Below are 26,381 nucleotides of genomic sequence, written 5' to 3'. Positions count from 1 at the left end.
CCTCAGGTCAAACACCCCGCTTCAATGTACTTCCCGACCGCTCCAATACTTGGGAATTCAATTGACACCCCGTGTGGAGGTGCTTTAAAAAACTAACTTTCCCCCTTCTCTGTTGAAACTCCAGGCAGATCTCACCCGCTAGAAACCGCTTTTTATCTCCTGGATGGGCCCCATCCATGAAATCAAAATGACAGTACTTGCTAAACTATTACATCTCTTCCAAACTCTTTCAGTAGAATTGGAAAAATATTTTTTTCCCCTGAGTAAAATCTATGAAACTGCGGTTCGTTTGGCAGGGCAGCCGTGCTCGCTTCTCCTTCTCCATTTTGCAGAGACCACGGGGCGAGGCTGGGGAAGGTCTCCAAGACTTTGGTCTCTACTACAAAACAGCGCAGTTACAAGTGGTGACCAAGTGGTCCAAGAGAGAGTCAGAGAAACATTGGCTCCATATAGACAGGACGGTGACAGGGAGGTTGATCTAGGACCACATATGGAAGCCCAAGAGAGACAGGCCAGAGAACGTATATATTAGCACTCCTACCCGGACCACCCTTAAGGTATGGGATTCTATATCACACCAACGACTGTGGACCACCTTTCCGTCACTGTATACCCAAATAGACTTCAACTTGGCCTTTCCCCCCGGCCTTACGAGAGGGACCCTTTGACCCATGGAGGGAGGGAGGCTGCAGGGCACCGACACACTTTTCCAATAACAATGATATTCTCACTTTTGACAGCTGTAAGAGGGATTATGGACTGGAGAACACAGAATATTATCACTATCTTAAATTGAAACACTGGGCGCTTACACCCCACATTTATGAGAAAGCCACTCGACCCCTCACAAAATTTGAGAAATGTGTACAAACTGTAGATTCTTTGAAGGGAGTGATCTCCTTTTTATACAACTATCTTCTCACCTCTATGCACACCGAAGCCTCGTTACATGTGCATGTGGGAAACTAAATTACAGCGGGACATTCAGGATATCGAGTGGGCGGGACTTTGGTCAGATATTCCAAAATGTAACCATTCCATAGAACTAAGGGAGGCTCACTTGAAAACAATGATGGACTGGTACCTCTACCCTACCAAGATTAAAAAGATATTTCCGGAGTCATCTGCTCTGTGTTGGACAGGTTGTGGTCTACCCTTTTGGGAGGAGGTTCTTGCACAAATTAAAGATATACTGGGGTATCCTATTACGACCCCTATGACTGCCACACTACTCAGCCTTCGCGATCCCTCCCTCAAACACCAAACTAAAGCTGACAAGACCATTATGTGGACATGCTTTGGGGCTGCATAGGTAGCCATAGCAGCCACATGGAAGAACAAGGAAGCCCCCGCCATGTTGTTATGGCATTCCAGACTCTGGAAACTATTGAGCCTTGAAAGGATGGCGGTTATCTGTAGAGATGACTATAAGAATTTTGAATATAGATAGGGCCCGCAAGTAGCATTCCTTACAAAGGGTCTACCGTCCTCCGTCTGCCCTGCATCAATCAGAGTCTGATTTCCATTTTAACTTGCCTTGACCTCCTAGTATTGTCGCCAAGATGCATTTGAGTGGCCGCCACCAGGGTTGGGTTGGGGTGGGTAGGGGGAGGAGTTTCTAGTTTAACTCTAAGAATATGGTTTCCATTAAATGTTGCCTCCTTGTTGGAGGGATTAGATTATTATTATTGTAAATGCAAGGTAGATGAGGAGTAAGTTCTAATCACTACTATCTTACTTCATGTCCTTAATATTGATGACACTGTACTAATTCCTCTAGGATTTTGAGATATGATGGGGGGTACATATCTATGATTAAGGGTTGTTTCTTTTTTGGTTATGTAGCCATCTCAGATGTCTAAATATATCTGGATGTATCATACGCCAGTTAACTCTGTACTACTTGATAACTTGTTAATTAACATATCTTTGAGAAAAAAAAGCAATGCTGGTAGAAATTGGGGTGCATTAAAGGTTGACTGCAAATTAGATAAATCAGCAAAACACACATGGACAAATGACTGAATAATGATAGCGGGTAGATAAGCATGACACAACAAAACAGAAATGAACCCCTCAAGATAAATGATTGCCTCGTTATTAAAGTATAATTATTTCTGTGCAATTTCAAGGTCAAATATTCAGTCTTAATACAAAACTGCATTCATAATATTCAATCAAAGATACCTCAGTATTTTCTCCAGATATGAATATGATTTGAGCTCTATAGTATCTCAAGTTTTCTGAATCAGAAAAGGGTGCCAAGCAAACCAAATCAGGATGCGGGCGAACTTGAAGAGGTATCAGCTGATGGTTGGAGATCTCAGTGGTGAGATTTCTAAGAATTCGCATGTTTTTCTCATCAATTCTGTAGCCCCAGAAATGACCAACTTCTACTACCTAAAAAGAATTTGAAAAGAGTAAAGATAAAACAAAAGAATTAAGTTACATTAGAAATATGCTTACTTTTGTTTTCATGACAAAATATGCCATATATAAATAACATCAATAACAATTTTCTATATAAGTTAGCAACACACATTTAACATATTCCACACTAAACTGCACTGAGAGTCTTTGCATTGACAATTTCTATCTTTTCATGCATTTATGTTTCAACATGTTTATATTTCATTATTCCGCAAACCTGTCTTAATAAATGCAGACAGGCCCTCTCAAGATTTTTATATTCCCTAAGAGTTGAGACTATTTATGTTCGCCGCAACTTATCATATGGTTAAGGCCTGGAGTACTCGCAAGAGGTTCCACCCTACCAGAATGGAAGCAGAATCTTTCTAATACAACTTTATACCATCAGTACCTGACTAGTTTACTGCTGCAAGGCATATCTGCTAAACTCATGGCCCTGGAGCTCGAGCGAGTACCACTGGAAAGGAATCCCTTGCATTTAAAAGGCCCAACTTCCTCACGGAGGAGAATGAGTAAGCAAGATCATTTGTATAGTGCAAGCCACAGTGTTATCTGTTTCTTGGTGCTGGTCATCTCCACACCAACAAAAGAACAAAAGCCAAGAGTGTAAAGAGAAAAGTTTTTTCCAAGTTGGATATTTCTGGTCTCTTGTTCCAACGTTTTAGAGAATGCAGGGCTTAATTTGCACCAATGGTAGCAAATGCGGTGCACCAGTATTTATTTTTGGGGATCGGCACTTATGCTAGATAGAGAATGGAGGTCAATGAAGAACTCTTTTGGCGGCCATGATGTAATTATGTTTATACTGAACTTAACTAATAAAATGCCCCATTCAGCATTTTCTGTGGTCAATTAATAAGATATTAAGGGAGTGGAGGCACGGAATTGGCATAGTCTATGCAAGCCTTAACCACACCACCACACAGAGAGATGAAAGTTGGGAGAAACAAATCGATGTTTATAAAATAGCCAAGCCTGGGTAGAGCTCGTGGAGTTCCGCTATGTGGAATTCTGCAAAGTGACAAAAAAAACTCCTCCAAGCTACTTGGAGATCCGCGAGAGATGCGGAGTGGGTTACCTAGCGTTGTTCACACAGATTTTTAAGGCCGGATGTTTGTCCTGCGCTGTAAAATCACCACAAACGACATCTCGTCCAGTGCAAGAGGGTGCTGCTTCTTTCTGCTGCTCAAGTAGAAGTTCTATTTGAGCGGCAGCTTCCTCATCGCAAACCATCTGCGACTGCCTGCTTTCAGAAATCTCGCTGGGATGTGGTCTAGCTTTGGATATTCCTCGCTCGCGCTTGCCAACTTACAGCTTTTTGGAACTCTGTGAGCTCCGAAGAGTGGAAAAACTATGCAAACTCCGTGAACAGAGAGGAGTTCACCACCCAGGCTTAAAACTATCCTTTACTTGAGGGAGGAATTACTGGCCAGATTGGAAATAGAACTCAAGCTGCTTCTACGGCCAGGCAGAGAGGTACTGAAATGAAAGAAGGTTAGATGCCAAAGGTTTCTCACCTGAGCAGAAAAGGGAGTACTGTCTTATTCTGATACAGTAATAAGTGGCTCTAAAGTCATAACAATTTCAAGGCCGACAAGCTGGGCGACTAATCAAGAAAGACACATTGCTACCTGAATCTAAGTAATGTAAGAGTGTTCAAGAACTTGGTGTGTAAAAATGTGAAAACGATTGGCTGTAAATCAATATTGAATAGAGAGAAGAGTGAACCCTGGGAAACACCACATCTGAGGGCGGTAGGGCAAACTAAAAAAGGGACCATTTGTTTGTTATAAGTTTTGGGACTTACCAATGTCTGAGCCAAACACCACGACATAGAAGTAAGTATAATTAGAACTTAGAAATTTACTGTGTCAAAGATGGCAGACAAGGCAAACAGGCAGAGTAGTGAGGAAGACCTGCTGCCATCCATCTCTAGCGCATTCCTCTAAACATTTATGAAGGCCTAAACACAATGGTGGGATATTTTTTCATACAACACTAAAGTTGAAATGTTAGACTGGCACTTAGACAGCAAACTGCAAAATGACTAGGATTCACAACCAGGAATATGCAATCTGAAAAAAGAACCTCCAGCAACCCCAACTATAAACCAGTAATTCAATTGGGAAATGCAGAAAAATATGAAGCCCTATTCCAGACGTATCACAAGTGGAAGCAAGACTGACACGCTTCATCATTGGTGCCATCCCAAGCATCTACTGCTTGGGGCGTGCTACGACTTTATGGGAAGAAGTTCACGTCAAAATTACAGATCCCCATATACAACACCTTCTGAAATGCATATCGTGATGCAAAATGATTATGACACACACCAGAATGAATATAATATGTGTCAAGGTAAATAGGACACCTGGCAGAGTGAATCTGACTTGAACCCAAACAAATATGAAACCTGGCAGAGTGAATATACTACTTAGCGATTAATATGGATAACACACACTCTGAATTGAATAAGAGACATATTGAAATATACATCAATGATACTTTAATGAATATGGCCCTCACTATAAACAATACAGCAATCAGTGAAACAAATACAATATACATCAACAAGAATGGAACATTCCCTGAAATGACTAACATATGCCAAGAGGAATATGACATACAATGAAATGAAAATGACAGATTGAAATGAATATAAGTTACTGAAATGAATATATTATATTCTGAAAAGAATATAATGCATATTGAAATTATAATATACACTGAAATGGTTGTAACACATGTTGCAATGAATATAAATTAAGTTGAAATGGATATTACCTACATTGCAATGAATATGAGATATACAGAAATGAATAGGAGATGATTTCAAATGAATATGGCTTGTGTTGAAATAAATATACGCCCCATTGAACTGAATTTAACATGCCTTAAAATGAGTATGAACAAAGCTGAAATTCTCATGACCTTTGTCAAAATTAATATGACATGCATTGAAATTAATATGTTACATATTCAAATTAATATGATGCATGTTAAAATGAATATGAAATAAGTTGAAATGATTATGAGGTCTATTAAAAACGAATTTGCCATGATTTTAAATGAATAAGAGTAAAATCAAAATGAATACAGCTTGCTTTAAAAGTGATTTGATACACATTGACATGATTATGATACGTGTTGAAATGGATATAATTCATGTTAAAATTAATGTAAGATTTGTTATTTTGAATGAGACATCCATTGAAAGCAATATGATATATGCTAAGATGAATAGGACATGCATTGAAATGACTATGATCCCCACTGAAATTGATTTAAAATGTCTTAAAATGAATATGACCAACAGCGAAAATAAAATTAAACTTGTCAAACTGAATCTGTTATGCTTTGAAATGAATATGATATACATCAAAAAGGAAATTTCATGTATTGAAATGAATATGACCTATGTTGAAATGGATGTGGGCCATGTTAAAATGATTATGACAAGTGTTAAGGTGAATCTGACATCCATTGAAATGAATATGACATTCATTGAAAGGAATATGACACATGTTAGGATGAATATGAACCACTTTGAAATAAATATTGCACCTGTTAAAATGAATATGTCCACATCAAAAGGAATAAGACATTTATTAAAATGAATATGGCATTTTTTGACTGAATATGAAACTATTTGAGATAAATGTAACATGCTTTGAAATTAATAACCACATATTGAAATGAACACAAGCCATGTTTAAATGAATATGACCCCTGTCCAAATGAATATGGCTTGCAATGAACTTATGTTGATTTGCTTTAAAATTAATATTACATATTGAAATGAATATTACATAGCCTGAAATGATATGATGAGGACTACATTGAATCAACTACAATTAATAACAGACATTTAACAGAATATAAAACAAGGAACCAGTCCTTATCATGCATCCTTTACATGCATCTATTTGCAATGCAGGTAAGTATTTCTACATTTGTCACGCCGTACTTATCACATAGGTAAGTATTTTTGTAAATAACATGATTTTTTATGTGTGCGTAGAGATAAAGGGAGGTAAGGATGATTTTAGGGTGTAAAAGTGGTTAAAGGTAAAGGGAGGTAAGAATAATTGTTGGTTTTAGAGATGGGTAGAGATAAAGGGAGGTAATGGTGATTTCAGGTTTAGGAAAGGGGTAGATGAAAAGGGAGGGAAGGAATAAAAAATGGTTTCTCATGTACAAAATAAAAAGAAAACACACACACATATAAGTCCATATACATGGGCGTGCACACATATGTATATATCTTTATCGTTTCAGGATGTCTAAATTATACAAAAGAGGAACCAGGGAACTCTGGGTAGTTCCCAAGTTTACATGGAGTGCAGTTCCTTTCTATGGAGCACTCTACAACACCCTCAAACCTGCTCACCTCAAATGTCAATTTTTCTAGCAAAGTTTTTAAGTATAGGATTTGTACAGTTCCATCCACTCCAAGCTATAAAGTGACTAAGGGCCTCATTACAAGTTTGGCGGTCTTGGAGTGGGCTGCCACGCCAGCGCCATACTCCCAGACCACCAAACCCGCCGTCTAGCTGCTCACCATATTCTGATTTAAATACATGTCAGGCAGTCCTGCGGCAGCTATCCGGCCCATGGGGTGCCTATCAAAGCGTCATATGTGAGCCTTAGAAAGGAGGCAGCATACAACCACCACAGCACTTTCCAGCATGGCATGGACTGTGAAGTCCATGCTGTGCTGGAACACGGAGTGCATACAGACAGGGGTGCAAACCTACTGCCCCCCTGCATGTGTCTCCTGGCCCAGAGGCAACAGAGGGCCATGTAGGACCCCCTTAGTTTCCTCACCACTACACTTTTCATAGTGGGCTTACTGCCATGAAATCTGTAGCAGTCAGGAATCTCGTAATATGCTTGGCGGTTCCGCAGCGGCACCACCAGCATATTGCGGGCCTCAGACGCTGCAAGACTGACAGGGATCTTGTAACCCTGTGGTAACAGCGGTCCTACGGCGGTCCGACCATCAAACTCATAATATGGCATTAGGACTTCCGATAGCCGCACTGCCACATGGGTTTGGCAGTCCATTGGACAGCCAAATTTGTAATCAGGCCTAAGTCTTTTGTCATTTTTACAGCAAAGTCTTTAGACACAGGATTAGTTAGTACCATCCATGCCAAGAAATAAAATAACCAAAGTGTTGTACCATTCCAGGCACTGTATAACAGCTTTGAATTGAATAAAAGCAACCCTTGACACGAGTCAATCAATCAATCATGTGACTTGTACAGCGCGACTACTCACCCTTAAGGGTGTCAAGGCGCTGGTAGGGGGGACTGCTGATCCGTAGAAGGCACTGTGGTTCAGTCAAAGACCCACGTCTTGAGGTCCTTTCTGAATTGAGGCAGTGATGATGATTACCTGATGTGGAAATGCAGGGTGTTCCAGGTCTTTGCTGCAAGGTAGTAGAAGGATCGTCCTCCGGCCGTGGTCCAGTGCCAGTTGGGCAGAGCGGAGGAGTCTGGTGGGTGAGCTTAATGCGAGGCGATGGTTAAGGTTCGCAGGTCCCATGCCGTGTAGGGCTTTGTAGGAGGAGCTTGAAGCAGATTATTTCGTTGACTGGGAGCCAGTGGAGGTCTCAGGTGGCCAGTGATGTGGCCGTGGCGGGGGATATTGAGGGCGAGTCTGGCGGAGGCATTCTGAATGCTCCGCAGAGGAGTTTCTGATTGATGCCGGCGTAGAGTGTGTTGTCGTAGTTGAGTCTGCTGCTGATGAGTGTGTGAGTGACCATCTTTCTGGACTTGGTGGGGATCCGCTTGAAGATCTTTCGGAGCAAATGTAGCATGTGGAAGCAGGATGATGAGACTATGTTGATATGGAGTCCAGAATGATGCAGAGGTTTCATATGTCGTCTGTGGGTGTGGGGGGATCCAAGGTCTGTAGGCATGGGGGGATCCAAGGTCTGTGGGCCACCAGGAGTTGTCCCAGGCGGAGTGAGTTTGTTGGTGAGGGAGAGGATCAGCTGGGTGTCATTGGCATAGGCGAAGATGTTGAATGTGTTTCCTGATGGAGGCTGTGAGTGGGTCCGTGTAGATGTTGAAGAGAGTGGGGCTCATGGAGAGTGGGGCTCAGGGAGGAGCTCTATGGTCTCTGTGGGTTTAGAGTGCAACTGTGGTAGTCTGATTCTTTGTGTTTGGCCAATGAGGAAGGAGCAGATCCATTCCAGGGCTTTGTCGCGGATGTCAGGTTTGTGGAGTCTTGTGGATAGGGTGTGGTGGGAGATGGTGTTGAAGGAAGCAGAGAGGCCCTGGAGGATGAGGGCTGCAGTTTCACCTCGGTCGAGGAGGGTGCAGACGTCATCTGTGGCTGCAAGTAGGGCGGCCTTGTGCTGTGGTTGCTTCAGAAGCAGTATTGGGAGAGGTCCAGGATGTGGTTCGCTTCAATGAATTCAGAAAGTTGGACGTTGATTGCCTTCTCGATGACATTGGATGAGAAACGGAGCAGAGAGATGGGTCTGAAGTTCTTGAGGTTCTTCGGGTCGGCAGAGGGTTTCCTCAGCAAGGGGTTGATCTCTGCGTGTTTCCAGTCTTTCAGGAAGGTGGTGGAGTTGATGGAGCAGTTGATGGTGCAGCAGGGTTTGGAGCAATGGAGGTGGTGACTCTGTTGAAGATGTGGTCCGGGCAGGGGCCCGAGGGGGCTCCAGAAAGAATGCACTTCATGGTCTTGAGGGTGTTGTCAGCAATGAGGGGAGTCCAACTGAGCCGGGTCTGCTGGGGTCCGGTGTCATTGGGTGCGGTGGTTGCCGGTGGGGGGAGGGGGTCTTGGGTATTGAAGCTGTCATATATCTCCTTAATCTTGTAGTCGAAGAAGGTGCTGTGGTTGTTGCAGAGGTCTTGGGAGGGTGGGTTGTCTCAAGTCTCTGTGCTGGGTTTGGCAAAAAGTTCTTTGCTATTGAGTACGTTGGTGTTGATCCTTTCTTGTAGGGCCGGTTTCTTTGTTCTAAAGAGGTGGTGGTGTGCGATGACAGCGGTTTTTGAAGGCTGAGTGGTCCTCTGGGGTCTTGCTGCTCCTCCATCTCTTCTCGAGCCATCTACAGTGGCGTCTGGACTCATGAAAGACGGGAGAAAACCAGCTGGCTTTTCTGGAATGTCGCTTGCCTGTTTTTTTTTTTTTAGGGAAGCCAGTGTGTTGGCGCAGTTAGAGATCCATCAATGGTGGTTGCATGCTGAAGTATTAGTGCCAGCCAGCTGGTTTTCTCCCGTCTTTCATGAGTCCAGACGCCACTGTAGATGGCTCGAGAAGAGATGGAGGAGCAGCAAGACCCCAGAGGACCACTCAGCCTTCAAAAACCGCTGAATCTTTTGAACTCATCTCTAGTATCAGGAAAGGCTCCCACTGCCTTTAAGGAAGCAAGGTTGATCCCTTTGCTAAAAAAGCCTGGGGCAGACGTGAAATGCCTAAAAAAATTTAGGCCTATTTCCCAGATCCCTTTCCTGCTGGAACAGCATGTTTTGGCCGACCTTTCTGACCATCTAGAAAGGAACGGTCTGTTGGAACCAAACCAATCGGGGTTCCGTGCAAATCACAGCACGGAACTGGTCATGCTGTCCATCATAGATGAGCTCCGAAATAGGGCAGACAAGAAGATACCCGGCGCCCTGGTGCTGTTAGACCTCTCCGCGGCGTTTGACACCGTTTGTCACAAACAACTCCTGTCGCGGATGAGGGACTTCGGCATCCAGGGCACAGCCCACGCCTGGTTTGCTTCTTTTCTACAAGGGAGGACACAAAGAGTTCAGCTGGGAGAATTGCTCTCTACTGCAACACCAATCTCTTGTGGAGTGCCACAGGGGTCGGCTTTGTCGCCCCTGTTATTCAATATATATCTTCAACCTTTGATTGCACTCCTGAATCAAATGGATTGTCAGGTATACAACTATGCGGACGACACCCAAATTATTATCCAAATGGATAATACGCCTGGGGCGCCAGCAAATCTGCAAACCATCTTGAAGCATACAGCTAATTGGATGTCGCTGAACTCCCTAAAAATTAATCCGGATAAGACGGAAGTTCTACCCATTACCATCGCTGGCAATCCATGGCATGATGGATTCTGGCCGAGGGAACTTGGACCGCCTCCGGAGCCGGCAGTGGCTGTAAAAAGCCTAGGCATCTATGTGGATGACAAGCTCTCCATGCGGAAACAAGTTACCACGGTGGTAGGAACTTGTGTTGGCCTGCTTCGTCAACTTAGAAAAATTGCGCCATTACTGTCCCATTCCACACTGAGACGGGCAGTTTCCGCTATGATCCTTGCGAGATTGGATTACGGCAACTCGCTCTATTTGGGTCTACCCCAAAAACTCCTAGACAAACTTCAGATGGTGATGAATGATGCCGCTAGGCTCATTCATAAGAAACCTAGGAGCACGCATGTGTCCCCACTTATGCGTGAGCTACATTGGCTCCCAGTAAGGCAGAGGGTGCTCTTCAAAGGGTTATGCATAGCACATAAATCCCTTTACGGTAAGGCACCAAGATACATTAAGACCCGCCTGATTCCATATAAACCTGCCAGGGTGTTAAGATCTGCTGAGGCAACTCTTCTCATGCAACCTCGTTTCAGATTGGCGACAGTGGGCGGTCGTGCCATCTCGAACACCCTCCCAGGGGCTTGGAATAGTCTACCGGCGGACTTACGCAAAGAACCTAATTTGCTGTCCTTTCGGAAGAGGTTGAAGACTGTTCTTTTCCAGAAGGCCTGGGGAGGGCTATAAATTTCTGGGAAGTATCTTTCTTTTGGTTTCCTGCGGTGCTTACTGGACAAGCGCTTAGAGACCCCTGGGTTATAGAGCGCTATACAAATCGAAATAAATAAATAAATAAATGGAGTCGCCGAACCGTGGACGGGCCCGGGGGGGTCTGTAGATGAGGGTGCTACAGGGGGTGGTATTCGGGTTGGTCTGGACCTGGAAGTTGAGGTGCTCCATGTTGGTTGAGTGGTCGTCCGAGTGGGTATTGAGGCTGAGGGTACTTTTGTGTACAATGGGGATGCCTCCACTCAGTTTGTTGATGCATTCCATGTGAATGATCTTGTAGACATTCGGGATGGTGATGTCCGGGGCAGAGGTGGAGTTCATCCAGGTTTCCATTGTGGAATGTGATGCCAGGGTCGATGGAGTAGAGTATGTCCCAGATCTCCACTGCATTTTTGTGGAGGGAGCGTGTGCTGAGCAGAATACAGCTGAGGCATGGGGTCCGGTATTTGTCGGTTGTGCGGTGGGTGGGGCTGTTGGGCGGTGATAGGTGAAGGTACAGCTGCAGTTTCAGCAGGAAAAAGGGCCCAAGGTGTCATTTGGTGATGCCCGGCGGCACACACATATGTATGGATCTTATATATATATATGTGTTGTACAGCAAAGGCCCAGGAGCTCTATATATATATAATAGAAAGGGGCATGCTGGGACCTGTAGGCGCTGAACATTTTGTGTCCACAAGGAGGTCAAGGCGTTTTTTTGGTATTTCACCCACGGGGGTGGAGCAATCTCCACAGTAGCAGGAAGGGGCGGAACATATAAAGCCTGAATCAACTCACCTGCACTTCGTAAGCAACACCCACGGCGCTGAAGAAGGCAGACCACGCCGAAATGCATTCGCCAGAGCGGGTGTACCTGGACTTCAATTTGCCATCTGTTTCCTGATTAAAGGTGCCTCCAAACGTCTCCCCTTGAGTTGGCCTTTTCTTTCTTCGTGGAGGAAAGTGGATGTACATTGGTAACGCGACCCCCAGTGACGCGTTTAAAAGGCTCCCGCAGCGCAAGCGGCTTTGCTTCTCACTGGATCCACTTCGGTGCTTTCCTTTCCTGGGTACAGGAACAAGCAAGGCTCACCTCCAGAACTCGGACGGATTGGGAGCGGTGTAGGTGTCATCTGACATCACGCTGGGAGAGGTATGATTTGCCTTGCCCCCGCTTTATTTCCCTGAGTGCAAGAGGTGGTTGCGGATGGGGAATCGAGGGGGCACCTGAAGTTGGGACGGCTGGACATTGGGGCTCAACATAGATTGCTCCACCTAACGCATTTCCTGCCAGCATAGAAAGGGGCATGCTGGGACCTGTAGGCGCTGAACATTTTGTGTCCACAAGGAGGTCAAGGCGTTTTTTTGGTATTTCACCCACGGGGGTGGAGCAATCTCCACAGTAGCAGGAAGGGGCGGAACATATAAAGCCTGAATCAACTCACCTGCACTTCGTAAGCAACACCCACGGCGCTGAAGAAGGCAGACCACGCCGAAATGCATTCGCCAGAGCGGGTGTACCTGGACTTCAATTTGCCATCTGTTTCCTGATTAAAGGTGCCTCCAAACGTCTCCCCTTGAGTTGGCCTTTTCTTTCTTCGTGGAGGAAAGTGGATGTACATATATATATATATATATATATATATATATACACACACACATCACAACATCTTGATGGATACCAGGAAGCACCTGATCAAGAGCATGTCGGTTTTGCCGCTTTCCAGCAACCGCGGCTTAAAGATAAACTCCAATTCCAGTCTCCATCAGACATGGACACAGGGGCACAAACACATTTTTCAAAATCTCCATTTATTTCATCTAGTTGTTATGCGTTTCAGCATTTCCTGCATTGCTCACACAATCAGAAAGGGAGGAAATGCCAAAACGCGTAACAACTAGATGAAATATATGGAGATTTAGAAAAATTGGTTTGTGCCCCTGTGTCGGTGTCTGATGGAGACTGGAGTTGGAGTATATATATATATATATATATATATATAGACTTTAAATAACGGTTTGGTGAATTATCTTCACTGCTCTGGCACGTTTCTGAATCTCCGTTTAGCCTTGCTAACAATGCCTCTCTATATGTTTCTCTAGAATATATATCTGCGCTATAATATGAATTTGAGTATTCTCTCATTTTAAATTCACGTAACACACTGTTGGTTATCTCTAGTAATAGAATGGAGTATTTTGGTTTTTATTCTATTTCTTTTGTTTCACTGATTCACAATTATGTTATCACCTTATTTCTCGCCTATACATTTCAGGCAGCTGATAATATCGATCTTTATATCCCAGGACCCTTTTGCCAATTTTAAGGTGTTCGCCCACTTGGGCTATATTAATGTAAATAGCATATTTAAGACTGCATTTGGAGTTTTATACAGTATATATAGCTGTTGACCAGTGATTTGGTTATATATCAATGACTATATGAGGAGTGCTCCTTATATTATTTGGGAGTCATTTCTTAAAATGTCTTTATTTATCAAGAGATGTGTATATATATATATTTTTCTATTGAGACTTATATGTATATTTTTGTATCAATATATAGGTGTACATTCATGAAATTACTTGTAAATGCATGTTTTTAATTGTACATTCTATCAAGATTTGTGTGTATATATATTCCATTAGCAGTCTGGTTTATATGCATTATGTTCGTTGCATAGTCTGTTTTTCAGTTTCATTTTGCAATGTAACAGCTGTTTACAATTATTTGTTACCTGTCGCTTTAAATATGGCATGGGTCCATGAGTGACGCGTCATGTGATCAAGGTCCAGGTCGGACCGAAACGCGTCATGGCGGCATACTGATGCGTGGCGAATTTTCTTTGAATAAATAATGAAAAGCACGAAAAAATGGGTCCGCGCTTGTCTATCTGAGTCCTGTCTGGTGAGTGGATTCTAAAGATAGAGTACTGGAATATATATATATATATATATATATATATCTATATCTATATATATATATATATATATATATATATATATATATATATATATATATATCTATATCTATATCTATATATATATATATCTATATCTATATATCTATATCTATATCTATATCTATATATATATATATATATATATACTTATACTCCAGTCTCCATCAGACACCGACAAAGGGGCACAAACCAATTTTTCTAAATCTCCATATATTTCATCTAGTTGTTACGCGTTTTGGCATTTCCTCCCTTTCTGATTGTGTGAGCAAGGCAGGACATTACAGACATTAGAGGTGAGTGTTGAGGGTGCTCTATACAGGAGCTGCTTTACACCTAAACGTGAGAACTACCCAGAGGTATCTGAGATATATATATATATATATATATATATATATATGGGTAGTTCTCACGTTTAGGTGTAAAGCAGCTCCTGTATAGAGCACCCTCAACACTCACCTCTAATGTCTGTTTTTCTATCAAAGTCTTTAAGTGTAGGATTAGCACAGTGCCATTCACGCCAAGATAGAAAGGGACAAAGGCTTTTGCCATTTCTACAGCAGTGTTTTTAAACATAGGACTAGCACAGTGTTATCCAAGACGAGCTGTAAAATGACAAAAGCCTTTTACCACTTCAGGCGCAGTAGTACAGCTCTGAATAGGTAAAATACCAACCAAGCCAACCTGAAATTAACAAAAGCAACCCCTGACACGTGCTTCGCTGTCATTACAGCTCTTCAGGGAGGTTTAGCTTTGTCCAGACACAAGGTATACCCAGTATAAGTCAAAACAATACCCTTTCAGGCTGAGAGTGACACATAAATTGTGCAAAAAAGAAGCAGAGAACTCTGAGTAGTTCTCAAGTTTAGGTGGAAAGCAGCTCCTGTATAGAGCACCCTCAACACTAACACTCTAAATTTGCTCACCTCAAATGTATGATTTTCTAAAAGCAGACATTTGACACTTTAAATAAAACATCTGGGTTAAGAACACATGTAACAGGGGCAGTCCTCATGGGAAGAAAGAAGGTAAATCAGGGATGATAGAGATCAGAAATGAAGGGGTGATGGATGGGAAGAAGGACTGAGACTAAGGCATGAAGAGTAAGTAGTGTGAGATGAGGAATACTGCATGCAAGAATACAAAACCAAGGATAAAGAGTGAGGATGAGGAATGAGGAGTAAGGGATGAAAGTTAAAGAGTGAGAAATTGTGAGTGAGAGATTAAGACAGAGGTGTGAAAGGTTATTGTGGGAAAGGGGGAATGAGTGAGGAGTAAAGGATGAAGAGTAAGAGAGAAGTGTAGGAAAAGCAGTGAGAGAAGAGAGCTAAAGAATGAGGTGCAAAGGTTGAGAGGTGAGAGGTGTCGGATGATGACTGAGGGTTGAGGCCCGAGCAGTGAAAAAAGTGAAGAGTGTGGAACAAGAAATCTGGCACAAGGAGTAAGGCATAAGCGTTGAGGTATTAGGAAGAAAAGACGAGAAGTGAAGGTCTCATGATGAAGAAAGAAAAGTGGAAAAAGAGAAACGAGGGGTGAGGGACAGGAAGCAAGAAATGAAAAGCAATAAGTTCAGACTGAGAATTGAGCAATGGGAGATGAAGATTGAGGGATGAGAAATCTGAAGTAAGGCATAGACAATAAAGAGGTGAAAATGAAAAGAATGTGCAGTGAGAGATGAGAAATGAGAGATGAAGAGTGAGGTATGAGGTGTGAAAGTAGAAGAGTGTGGGATGAGGTGAAGTACTAGAACTGATACATAAGAATTGAATGGTGACAAGTGGAGAATGGGGGTTAAGGAGAGAGGTTTGATGAAAGAAAGGGTGATCACTGAGTCATGAGGTCAAAGGAAATTGGATATATGGATGAGTGATAAGGAATGAGAAATAAGAACATAGGCATGTGGTGTGAGGTATTAGATTGCCTTAAAATAGACAGGGTGGTTAATATTTTAGGACATCATCATTTGCCAATTGCACTTATCACGCAAAGCGAAAAGAAAAGCTGAAATCCTAGAGATATAGAATGAGCGATTAGGGGTAAAAAGTGAGGACAAATGAAGGGAGCATGAGGGAAGAAGGATGAGGTTCCAGAGCTTCTGGAGCCTTGGATTGTTGTTAAGGACCCACTGGACCCACGAAAGGATCTTTTTGGAAGAAGATTCAGAAGTTTGAGATCATTGGAGCATTTTTGTCAAAAACCTTCATAACTTGACCGACCTGACGGCGAGAGCCAAGCAGGCGAACTCAAACCGTGACTCGCCCTCGTCATCGTAGTGTGCCCTATCACCTTGGATAGTTCTCCTGCCCTTCCCTAATGGAGAGCATAATCAGGGAGACCCGTTCCTGTCAAGGGCTAGTTACTCCATCCCATCCATGACACCAAAACAATTTGAGGTGGGAACTGTAAAACCAACAGGCCTTATCACATGCTCAATGGGAGTCCTTACAGGGCCAATGCGAAGACATGTCCTTTTTTGTGCAAAATTATCACATTCCCTAACACAAGATGGTTTATAAAAATACCCCAGCTGGAATACCTGAATCATAGACTCTCTTCTGAGTCAGGGAAGCAGGCCAAATAACCTCTGCACTACCTTGTGTGGATTTGAAGTTTATAAATATACAATCACTACAATGATCCTTGGATCCCGACCCTAACCGTGCCACTCTCCATGTGAGCAAAATCTCAGTAGCCATGTAATAGGGGAACTTCCCCTGTTGGGCCAGCCGATTTAAACATGTATTAGTCCTGACCCTCCTTCTGATTCATTAATTCACATTCAACTCAGGAACTCCTACCAAAACAAGTACATATGGGCAAGATGCTGTGGTGAGATCGGTCACTGGTTGCCCTAGTATGGATGCTGGGGTATTTAGCATAGGTGGCTGTATCCCCGCAGCGCCAGTGTTTTTTTTTGTGTGCAGATTTATATAGCGCAAACTTGGCCCAAATGTATTGGAGAGCTTTACATGAGCATCAGTTACATACACCAGGACACATTTTTGTTTTTGGTAGGCATGGTGAGATTAAGGGATTAAGTGATTTGTCAAGAATCACAGGATGTGGAGTCGACCCCGAGGCTCGAACCTTGGTTTCCCAGCTCCTAGGTCGTCAGTCTAGCCGTGAGACCACACCCTCTCCCCTAAAGGACAACAAGGCCTTATTAACTCCTAACGCTTTTGATGTGTGCAAAGTACCCGCAACCTCAGTCCCTTTACCATGGCTAATTACAGCATCTCTAGGTAAAGTGGCTGTGTGGATGGTGCTAAAGTCCTTAAACAGTTTGAGTTGGCAGGTGGAGGTCATAACCTGGCCACCATTCTCTGCTACTGCTATTGAACTTATAACTTGCTTTTCTTGGGATAAAATGCAATTGAGACCCCTTTCGGTGGCCTCCAACTGCACTGTCAATGAGGAAAGTTCTTTATGTAGATATTGTTTAATTTTTCCAAAACAAGACTCTGTGAGGTCCACAGCCCAAGGAGGTGTAAGCATGGTCCCCTCTAGGCTGGAATTATAAGGGTCAATAATGTTCGAGTCAGCCTATGGGCTAGCAGGGGCTAGAGGGAACTGAGATGTGTGCTGCTGTTTACTTCGTTTGGTGGCTCAAGAAGGTCGAGATGTAACTTTCAGGTGTGCCCCTGTTGGATTAGGAGCCGAATTTGCCTCTTCATCACTGGCTTGGTTGTTACCCAACCCCAAATGGTCCACTGCACTATTTGTACCAATTGCGCTGTATGATAAGGAGCCATCTAGCTTGAATCATTTGGGATTCCCAGAGACAATGTCCTCTCAGGCAGGGCTATTTCTGTGGAAATTATCCCCATAGCCCTCTGCAACATTTTATTGATGCTGGTATTCTTAGAGGGAGAAGGTGTTTCCGCCTCAACCTCCTGGGGTTTGCTTTTGCCCATTGTAATTTGGCGTTATCAAAACCTCAAGATCACCAGAGGCAGCATCCAAAGAATAGCAACCAGGGTAGAGCTATACCCAAACATGTTAACAGATTCAAACTATTCAGCTCTCCAGTACAATATGAGAGAGCACTGACCCCAGGATCACAATGTCAGAGGGTGGTCACAGCCTCCTCCGGGCTCTGACTAGGCATAGGACATGCCCGTCCCCGGCCTGCGCTGCGGGAGTTTGGGATTGCTTTAAGCGCTAGATAGGCTCCTACCCCCAGTCGCAGATACAGGTGCGCGCCTCCTATAGCGATGGCAGCTAGGATGTGGAGTCCCCAAAGAGTAAAATTGGGGAGGGATGGAGGCATTATGGGAATGTGTATACACACTGATTCTCGGACAAAACCTCCAAATGTAATAGTATTTGAAGTGCCATCTCGGCCTCATTTCAGCATTCATGAATGCAATTATGCTCTGGAGGCGCCATCCTGATATGAAAAAAATTATTCTGAGTATAGAGGGAAACTGCTGGACTGTTAATCTATTAAAATATATGCTGCCCCATGTGTTAAGGTGCTGTCATTTACTGTAGGCAAGAGTACTGTTTTGTATAGACTTGATATAACACAAAGGCTCATTTAAAAATACATTAAAAAATGAACATTACAGAATGGTTTAAATATAAGAACTCTTGAAATTGATAAATAACAGTGAGGCAAATAACACTGTTCTTGAAATGAATATGAGCATCACTGAAATCGGATATGAATCACATTGTGATACATAGAATGCTGAATGAACTGGATAAGGATGTGAATGAATTGGATACGGTGAATTGTGTGTATAACATGTACTGAAAAGCACGTGACGCTGACAGCCAATCACAGTGGTCCTCCTCTGACGCCGCTTTTGGCGCAGGGAAGGTACTGCTCCTGCCGCCGTCGGACGTGGGGTGAGGCTGATCCTGTTGAAGGCCTTGGGCGCCGTGACCCATGCAGCACGCACCACATACCACAAGCTCCGCTCGCATTTATGAACTGCAGGGAAAGGCAGGAGGCCTGTGGTGTCCGTGACCATTATCGCCACTCGGTGCGGAGCCTTGATGACTGTTGCTATCAGCGGCTGGAGGAGTGAGTCGGGCCTGGACTGGGCTTGCTCCGTGTTTGAAGCCTCTTTGGGCCGGTCATCATGGTGGGGTGCCTCTCACTGCCTTTGGCACGGCGCATGTCCTATAAATTGTCATACGAACTGCACTTCCCACGGCTGTGAAGCACAGCAGCAGGAGTTGCGGGGCTTTCAGGTGTCCATCAGCGCCCCCCCCCCTCACACCTGAGATCTAGCTGCGTGTCGCCGCTGCCTCGTAGCGAAAGTCACAGCTGCCACCCAAAGATTCATATTTTTTGAGGAGTACGGCTGCGGTGGTGACCGCGTCTGGGGCTCAATCGAAACTAGGGCAAGCATTTCTTTAAAAAAATGCTCATTAGTACAGCTAGTCTGCCTTTAGCGATGAGCTTGACAAATGTAGACCACACACGAGCTAAACTAGAAAAGGTCAGAGTTCTCGTAATTTGTAAATTTTAACTTTCTTCTAAGCGTTTTCAGGGGTTCGTGATTGCCACTGCCGGATATCGTGTGACACAAATATCCTGTGTTCAAGCTGTGCTTGTTAGGTTGTGTTGCTTGGTGTGTGATTGTGATGTGTGTTGTGTTTTATGTCCTCTTGGAGCTTTAGGCACTCGTGGACAGGCTGTGGTTGTCGGGTCACCTGACAGAGGCCTGGTGTGTGAGAGAAGTTTTCTCTTTATTGCTGAATCACACTGGTAATATAAAAGAAACGTCACTGAAATTATTAATCTTATGCCATTTAACCAAATTCTGAATTGGAATAGAAAATAGTGTAAAAAAAATAGATGAGGCCCCAGTGAGATTTGAACTCGCGACCCGTGGTTTACAAGACCACTGCTCTAACCCCCTGAGCAATGGCGGCATCTTTCGGCCCATGCTGCACGTGAGTGAATATAAAGTAGGTACACAGCACAGGTTGAGGTGGAATGTGTGTTCATTGTGTTTCACTGGGGGAGTCACCAGCAGAGAGGCTCGTGTGAGTCCAGACGTCTCAGAGACAGTGAACAGGATGAACAGACGGCCCCACCTGACTGCACAGTGATTCACTCACTGGAAACACACCCTGCTCTGTGCTGTGCACCCACGATGCTCTTCATTAAAATGCACATTTAAGAGTATTACACTCGTACAGAAAAAGTGCAAGGCACGATCGGATGTACTTCGCAGTTAACAATAACAAGAATACATTATCTACCACTGAACAACCCTATTAAAAAACAATTAACATAAACATGTCTTCTGTTATTTTTGACTTTGTAATGCTGGCAACCTCTTCGTGCCTGTTCTAATGCTTGTTATAGGAAAGTATAATATAGAAGACCGGCACAGTGAGGGCGAGATAGTGGGGACCGAGATTGGCAGTTTCGGGCAAGACCAAAGCAAATAAGAAGATAGACAGATGACATTAAGCCATTTAGAAAAGTAAAACAGGCAGCAAAGGTGGAAGGTGCACATGGAGGGAGTCACTAACTAAATATACAGAAAGGGGTAACATGAAGGAAGATGCACAGGCAGATAGGCAGGCAGGCAGGGAGGGAGTCATGCGTACAGCGAATGAGAGAAAGCCTGGCAGGCAGAGGAGGGAAGGACAGACAGAGGTAGGCAACAACAGTCAGAAAGAGCAGGGACAGATTATAGGAGTGGCGTGAGGGACGCCCTCAAGTGGGTCTGGGGTGGGGTTAGATTAAGTGAGGGTGTGCATTGCATCGCAACAGTATTGCATCATGTCTGAGCCCTCGGAGCGGCGCCGACTGCTGCGAGATAAAGCGTTTACACTTGTATAGCACCCAGAGGTGCTTTCAAGAGGCACCCGGCACTAACCAGCACGGTAATAACTGAGCAACGAGTAACCTAGTGCACCTATCGCCACCACAGCGTCACTTTCAGTGATGTTGTGATGGCGATAGTGGCCTCACCTTATTTACAAGGCCGCATTAAGCCACTTAATGTGGCTTAACGCTGCCTTGTAAATAAGGCACCCTTTCAGGCTGTATTTAACTTGAAAGGGGAGGGCAATGGGTGTTGCGGTGGGCGTCCCACTGCAACACCCATTGATTTTGATGCTGCCCCCTATTTACAAGGGTTGCATAAATTGGAGGCATCGCCAAAATTAAGACCAGGTAAAACTGGGTCTTAAACAGGCAAAACAAGACTAAATGCTTTATTTCTTCTAGTTTTTGCTGTTTCCATGAATGCTACCTTGTGCAGCACACATGGGTACAGCAAATTGCCTATGATTGTTTATGTGCAGGAAGGTATCCCTTCCTGCACATAAACAATCATTAAAAAAAGACATTTTATAACTTCTATGTGAGCCGCATTAAGTAGCACACATAGAAGTTACAAAAGGCACTCAAAGATTGTTTATGTGCAGGTCCCCCTTCTTGCACATAAACAATCTTCCCCTCAACACAGGCACCCTTGTACTATGGTGTAAGGGTGTCTGCTTTGGTGCTAGGCAGCTAAAGTAGGCGCCAGCGCAAGGGGAAACACAGAGCTGCACCCTATTCTATTAAATATGGTGCAGCCCTGCGTTTAAAAGTGATGAAGCGTGTTGTTAGCCTTCTTGGCTTAACGATACGCTTCGCCACGTTATTGAAAATATGCCCCTATGTGCACAAAATTCATGGTCTCTCTGCTTTATGCACAATGTGAAATGCCAAACAAATACTAGAAATTGGGATTTTTTGCTCTTTCTGGCGGCACCTCTTACTCCACCCACTGACCCAATCTTCAAGTTATTTCCTCCCTCTGATTCTCCACAGATCTACTTTTTTCCCACTTTGACCACTGCATAAACCCAGAACTCAGTGGCAGCTCCTCCCTGGCAGAAGTAGTGGACTGAGAGTGGGCTATAAAAAAGAAATCATTATCTGCTGGCTGCCACCTCTCCTCCCTCCTCTTCCTTCTTTGTGAATCGCAAGCAGGACGCACCCAGGTTTCCCTATGCCAATCACAATGCTACTGTCACCATGACAGCAGCGTCAAGATTAGTCTGAGCACCATTGTTAGGTGCTCACACAGTGACTGGGAGCCCAAGCATGTCCACCCAGGCTGTAGAATACAGCTAGTGGAGAACATGTAAAGTGTGCATGACTGTTTGGCCGGCCCAAGACGGTCAGCCAAACAGTCATGCACACTTGGAGAGGGCCAACACTCCCCCCTAATTTGCCCCCCTCAAAACTGACTCAGCACAGAAACATTAATTGATAATAACATTGCACTATTATCATTTTATTTTTCCTTTTTGCAGTGCTGAAATTCAGTGGGGCGACGCTCCTCTGCCTGAGCAGAGGAGCGGGACTTCCATAGGTCTGGGATTTTGAAAGAAATGCCCATAAGTGGAGGTGCTTTTAGGGTCAGTTGGAAACACATTCGCTGTGCTAAGTAAGGGCATTTGAGTCTGTTCATAATGCATCTTCGATTAGACAGTCAGGTGATCAGTGCACACCTACCCTGAAAAAGAAAAGGATGTAGACAGATCACAGCCATCCTCCTGCATATGCAAACAAACATTCTGATGCCGATTTGTCCAGTGTATTAGTACGTGAATCGGAACTTGCAGGATCACCCTGTTCTGGCATCAGTAAATTAACTGCTTCCAGGTACTAAAAACTCTTCAGCTTCTTTTTCGGAGAAGGAAAAAAATAAGGAAACGCAACAAAGCTCTCCAGATGAACACTCAGTGGCAACACCTCCATGGGAAGCACAATAGTCACATTTAGGACGTTTCACTCTCCCCATTAGATAAAGATGAATCCTCTGCCCCGAAAGCACAGCCAACAGCTGATAGTTAACATATTCTTGCTGATGCTGCGCAGCTAGATGCTCCGCAGGCGTCTACTGTATTAAACAAGTTAACAATCTATAGTCCAACGAAAGCAAGTGGGAAAGAGCCCAGAGGCACTCCCATTTCATGAGTGGAGAAAATTATACGAGAGACTACAGACCTAAGCATTAAAGCTGTGAAAAATATACAATCACTCAGAAACGTAATGCGAAAACATGCCAGAGCTCCCTATAATATGCACTATATATACACAAAAGCTCGTAGCACTGTGAAACACCTGGAAATATAAAAAGCGGTACGCTAGCACACCTCGAATGAGCAAAGAGTATGAAGATCCTTCAAATCCCATGCGCTTAATAAGAAAATGCCCAGTAAGTATCATTGCAGTCTATATTCCAAAGCTGACTCTGGGCAAGGATCACATATAAAGGAAACATACCAACAATGATACATCATTCCTAGACTATGTGCCTGGCCTTGGACAAACTTCCCTTCTCTCGACAGACCCCAGGATTGGAGGAGGTGCAAGGGAACAAACAGTGGCGGGAGGGAGATGCAGGAAACAGGGAAAGTGCAACAAAGGGAAAAGCAGTGACGGTTGGGGGAGGGGGTGATCAGTGACGGGGCATGAGGGTGGGTGGGAGGAGACGGAGCTATAAAGCATGAGCTCTATGTAGAGTGCTGAAAAAGAATTGAAAAATGTAGGTCCAAAAGTGGTTGTAAAAGCGGGAGCAGTGGTTGTTTTTAAGTACTTGGTCCATGCACTGGGGGAGGGCTAAACACTAAAAGAGGCATTACAATGAATGCCAGGTACAAATGGTGACAATGAATATGAGACAGACAATGGAGTGAGCAAATGGGAAGCATGTGGGTGGGCTGAGGCCCACATATTCAGTACAGCAGTCTCTTCGAGACAGTACATGCACTGTCTAGCCAATACCCCAAAAAAACCTGACGTCCCACCAGCGATCCCTGGCCTGTCCAGAGCAGAAATCAATATACTATACCTGTTGCAGGTCCTGCAATGGGTGAGTGCTGCTCACATCAGAGGAAGGACTTGTCTGTGTTGGCTCCCGAGACTGATGAGATACACATAAGAAATACCCTCCAAATAATAGAAGAGATGAGGGTTTACTACTCTAGAATAGTCTTTGAATACTTGGTGAGTGTTTGCCAACCTCGCAGTACTTCTGACAAATGGGGAGAGTAAAAGTACGGCATGTTACATACATGCAAACATTTTAGAACAGCAAAGAGGGAGATTTTAAAAACAACAATCGAGCAAAAGTTTTTTCCCCATTGACTTCTAATGAAGCAGAGGCCATTTCAAGATGGAGACATCTAAAATAATATGAATTCAAAAACCTAGGCCATCCACAATAAGTGACCATACATGCTGGGACCAATGGAGAAAAAGAATTGCCAAAAGATAACGTGTATATTAAAAAATTATAAATTTAATTAAACATAGATAAAAATCATATAGAGACTCAAACTGATAAGTCAAACTATATGATACAATAAAACAGTGACATATATATTACTGGAGCAAAAACATCAAATACATTCATTAAAAAGCAAATACAGTGTAGACCCTGACTGATTTTAACAATACTATACAAAGACGTGCATGTGAGTGCTTTGATAGTATGCACTCCTCGTCAGACTCTCAGCGCGGGATTCTGTCTGTGCGCCCACCATGACTCCTACCTCATGATAGGGGTTAAATGCTTTTCCCTCTTGACCGAAGGGCTGAGACATACCTGCTGCCTACACTCTCCATGCAAAGCTGTTTACTAGCCCTCTCTAACCTCGCTATCATTTCCTGGCCTCCTGAGCATCAGGTGTTTATTCTTAGGAGGCACACTGGGTGTATGAGTACCTCTCAGACTGCTGCCTGGCACCACTGGAGTGTCAAAGGCCTTCCATCCTCTTACCATCGCCAGTGGAGGCATTGTTTCTACTAAGTTGCTCCTGCTGAAAGATATCACTGGAGGACCCTTGATGAGTGTACTCTACTTTCCACAGTGCTCTCTATTAATTGCATGCACCCATCGGGGGGTCCATTTAGGGCTCCAGGGCTGTGCTCCCCCTTGTTATGCCAATAGTGAATAATAATCTTATATTCACTTTGGTATAAAAAGAAAATGCTATCTAGCAGCAACATAAGGCAGCTCTGTTAGAGACTTTTGGAAAACGAGGCAGTTTCTGTGAGGCCTACGCAAATAACATGTCTGCATTTGTCCTTCACTGGGAGCCAAACACCCCATTGTATCGCTTGACTCTCAGAGGATAGCATTGCAGAGCAGTGTAAGGCTAACTCAAGGAAGGTGGCGTGAGCTAGTAATCGCCATTTACCAGTACGCAGAACTAACCCTCAATAATTGATTGTCAAGTCTGTACTATGCTTTATAAAAGGAAGAGTACATTCATTAAACACACACACTACTCAATACCATGCAACAATTTACAAATATACGTAAGTTTCATTAGGGGGTGTGGGGTCTAGTACCACCACTCTGATGCATGTACATCATCTTGCCCCCAAATGCATTAGGTTGACCATAACCTAGAGTGAGGGCCCTGCCCACTTGCACCATACCAATGGCGACCTACCCAATTATCTCAACAAGCATATTTAATGGAAACACCTGCCATAGTGACACATAACCCTGACTGAGCATCTCATACTGACCATACAGGATACACCCCTGAATCATAGCATAGTGGCTAACAATCTGGGTGGTTCATCCCTTAATGCAGTAGCAAGAATACATGTGTAGGCATCACTTAGAATGACAGCAGTTATCATATCTGGTCACACACATAATGCAATGAAATTAAAGCCCTAAAAGGCATCCCAGTTATAATCATAGGATTAAGCATGTACAACCAGGCACCCTAGCAGGAATACCTAGCAACCTAACCCACTTTGTTTATGTCTTCACATTACACATGTGACTTCCAGTCCCCAAAAGAAATGCTATTCGTGAATGCGCCACCTGTGTAAGTATAACTTTCCACTTCTAAGGGGATCACCTCAGTGACAATCCATGTTTGACCCTGCTCACTTCAGTGCAACCCTAAGCGTCAGCTCCTGAATGTAGAACAAAAGTTTCAGCATGAGGTGGGTTTTAAAACACAGATGAACCCTAGTAAGGTAGTCTCCTTTGAATCCCTCTGAGACTGAGGGTGGGGACGTTCCATTTTTGTGCTGGGGAGTCTGCGTTGCTCCTGAAGCTCCCCCTGCACCTTTGCATGCATTTTGTGATGACCCCATCTTCCTGGGGCCACCCCATGCCACCAACAAGCTGGTTTTCTCTTCAGGCCTTCCTGGGCCCTGGATGGCATTTTGGGGCATTTTCCTCATGCACAGTGAATAACAGAGCAGCGG

At 43.9% G+C, this 26,381-nt stretch overlaps 1 protein-coding gene across 1 annotated transcript in view; it reads right to left on the bottom strand.

The window, feature by feature from the left end:
* TDRD9 (tudor domain containing 9) overlaps positions 1 to 26,381 on the bottom strand; it is a 2,495,642-nt gene that overhangs the window by 822,055 nt on the left and 1,647,206 nt on the right. The window contains exon 26 of the mRNA XM_086937885.1: positions 2,188 to 2,400. Coding sequence (XP_086794011.1) covers positions 2,188 to 2,400 — 213 coding nt within the window. The remainder of the gene's footprint in view (positions 1 to 2,187; positions 2,401 to 26,381) is intronic.

Source organism: Lissotriton vulgaris, chromosome 9, assembly GCF_964263255.1.
Source record: "Lissotriton vulgaris chromosome 9, aLisVul1.2, whole genome shotgun sequence".
Lineage (NCBI taxonomy): Eukaryota > Metazoa > Chordata > Amphibia > Caudata > Salamandridae > Lissotriton > Lissotriton vulgaris.
The sequence above is the reverse complement of the archived record's forward strand: the minus strand, read 5'-3'. Positions and strand labels throughout refer to the sequence as shown.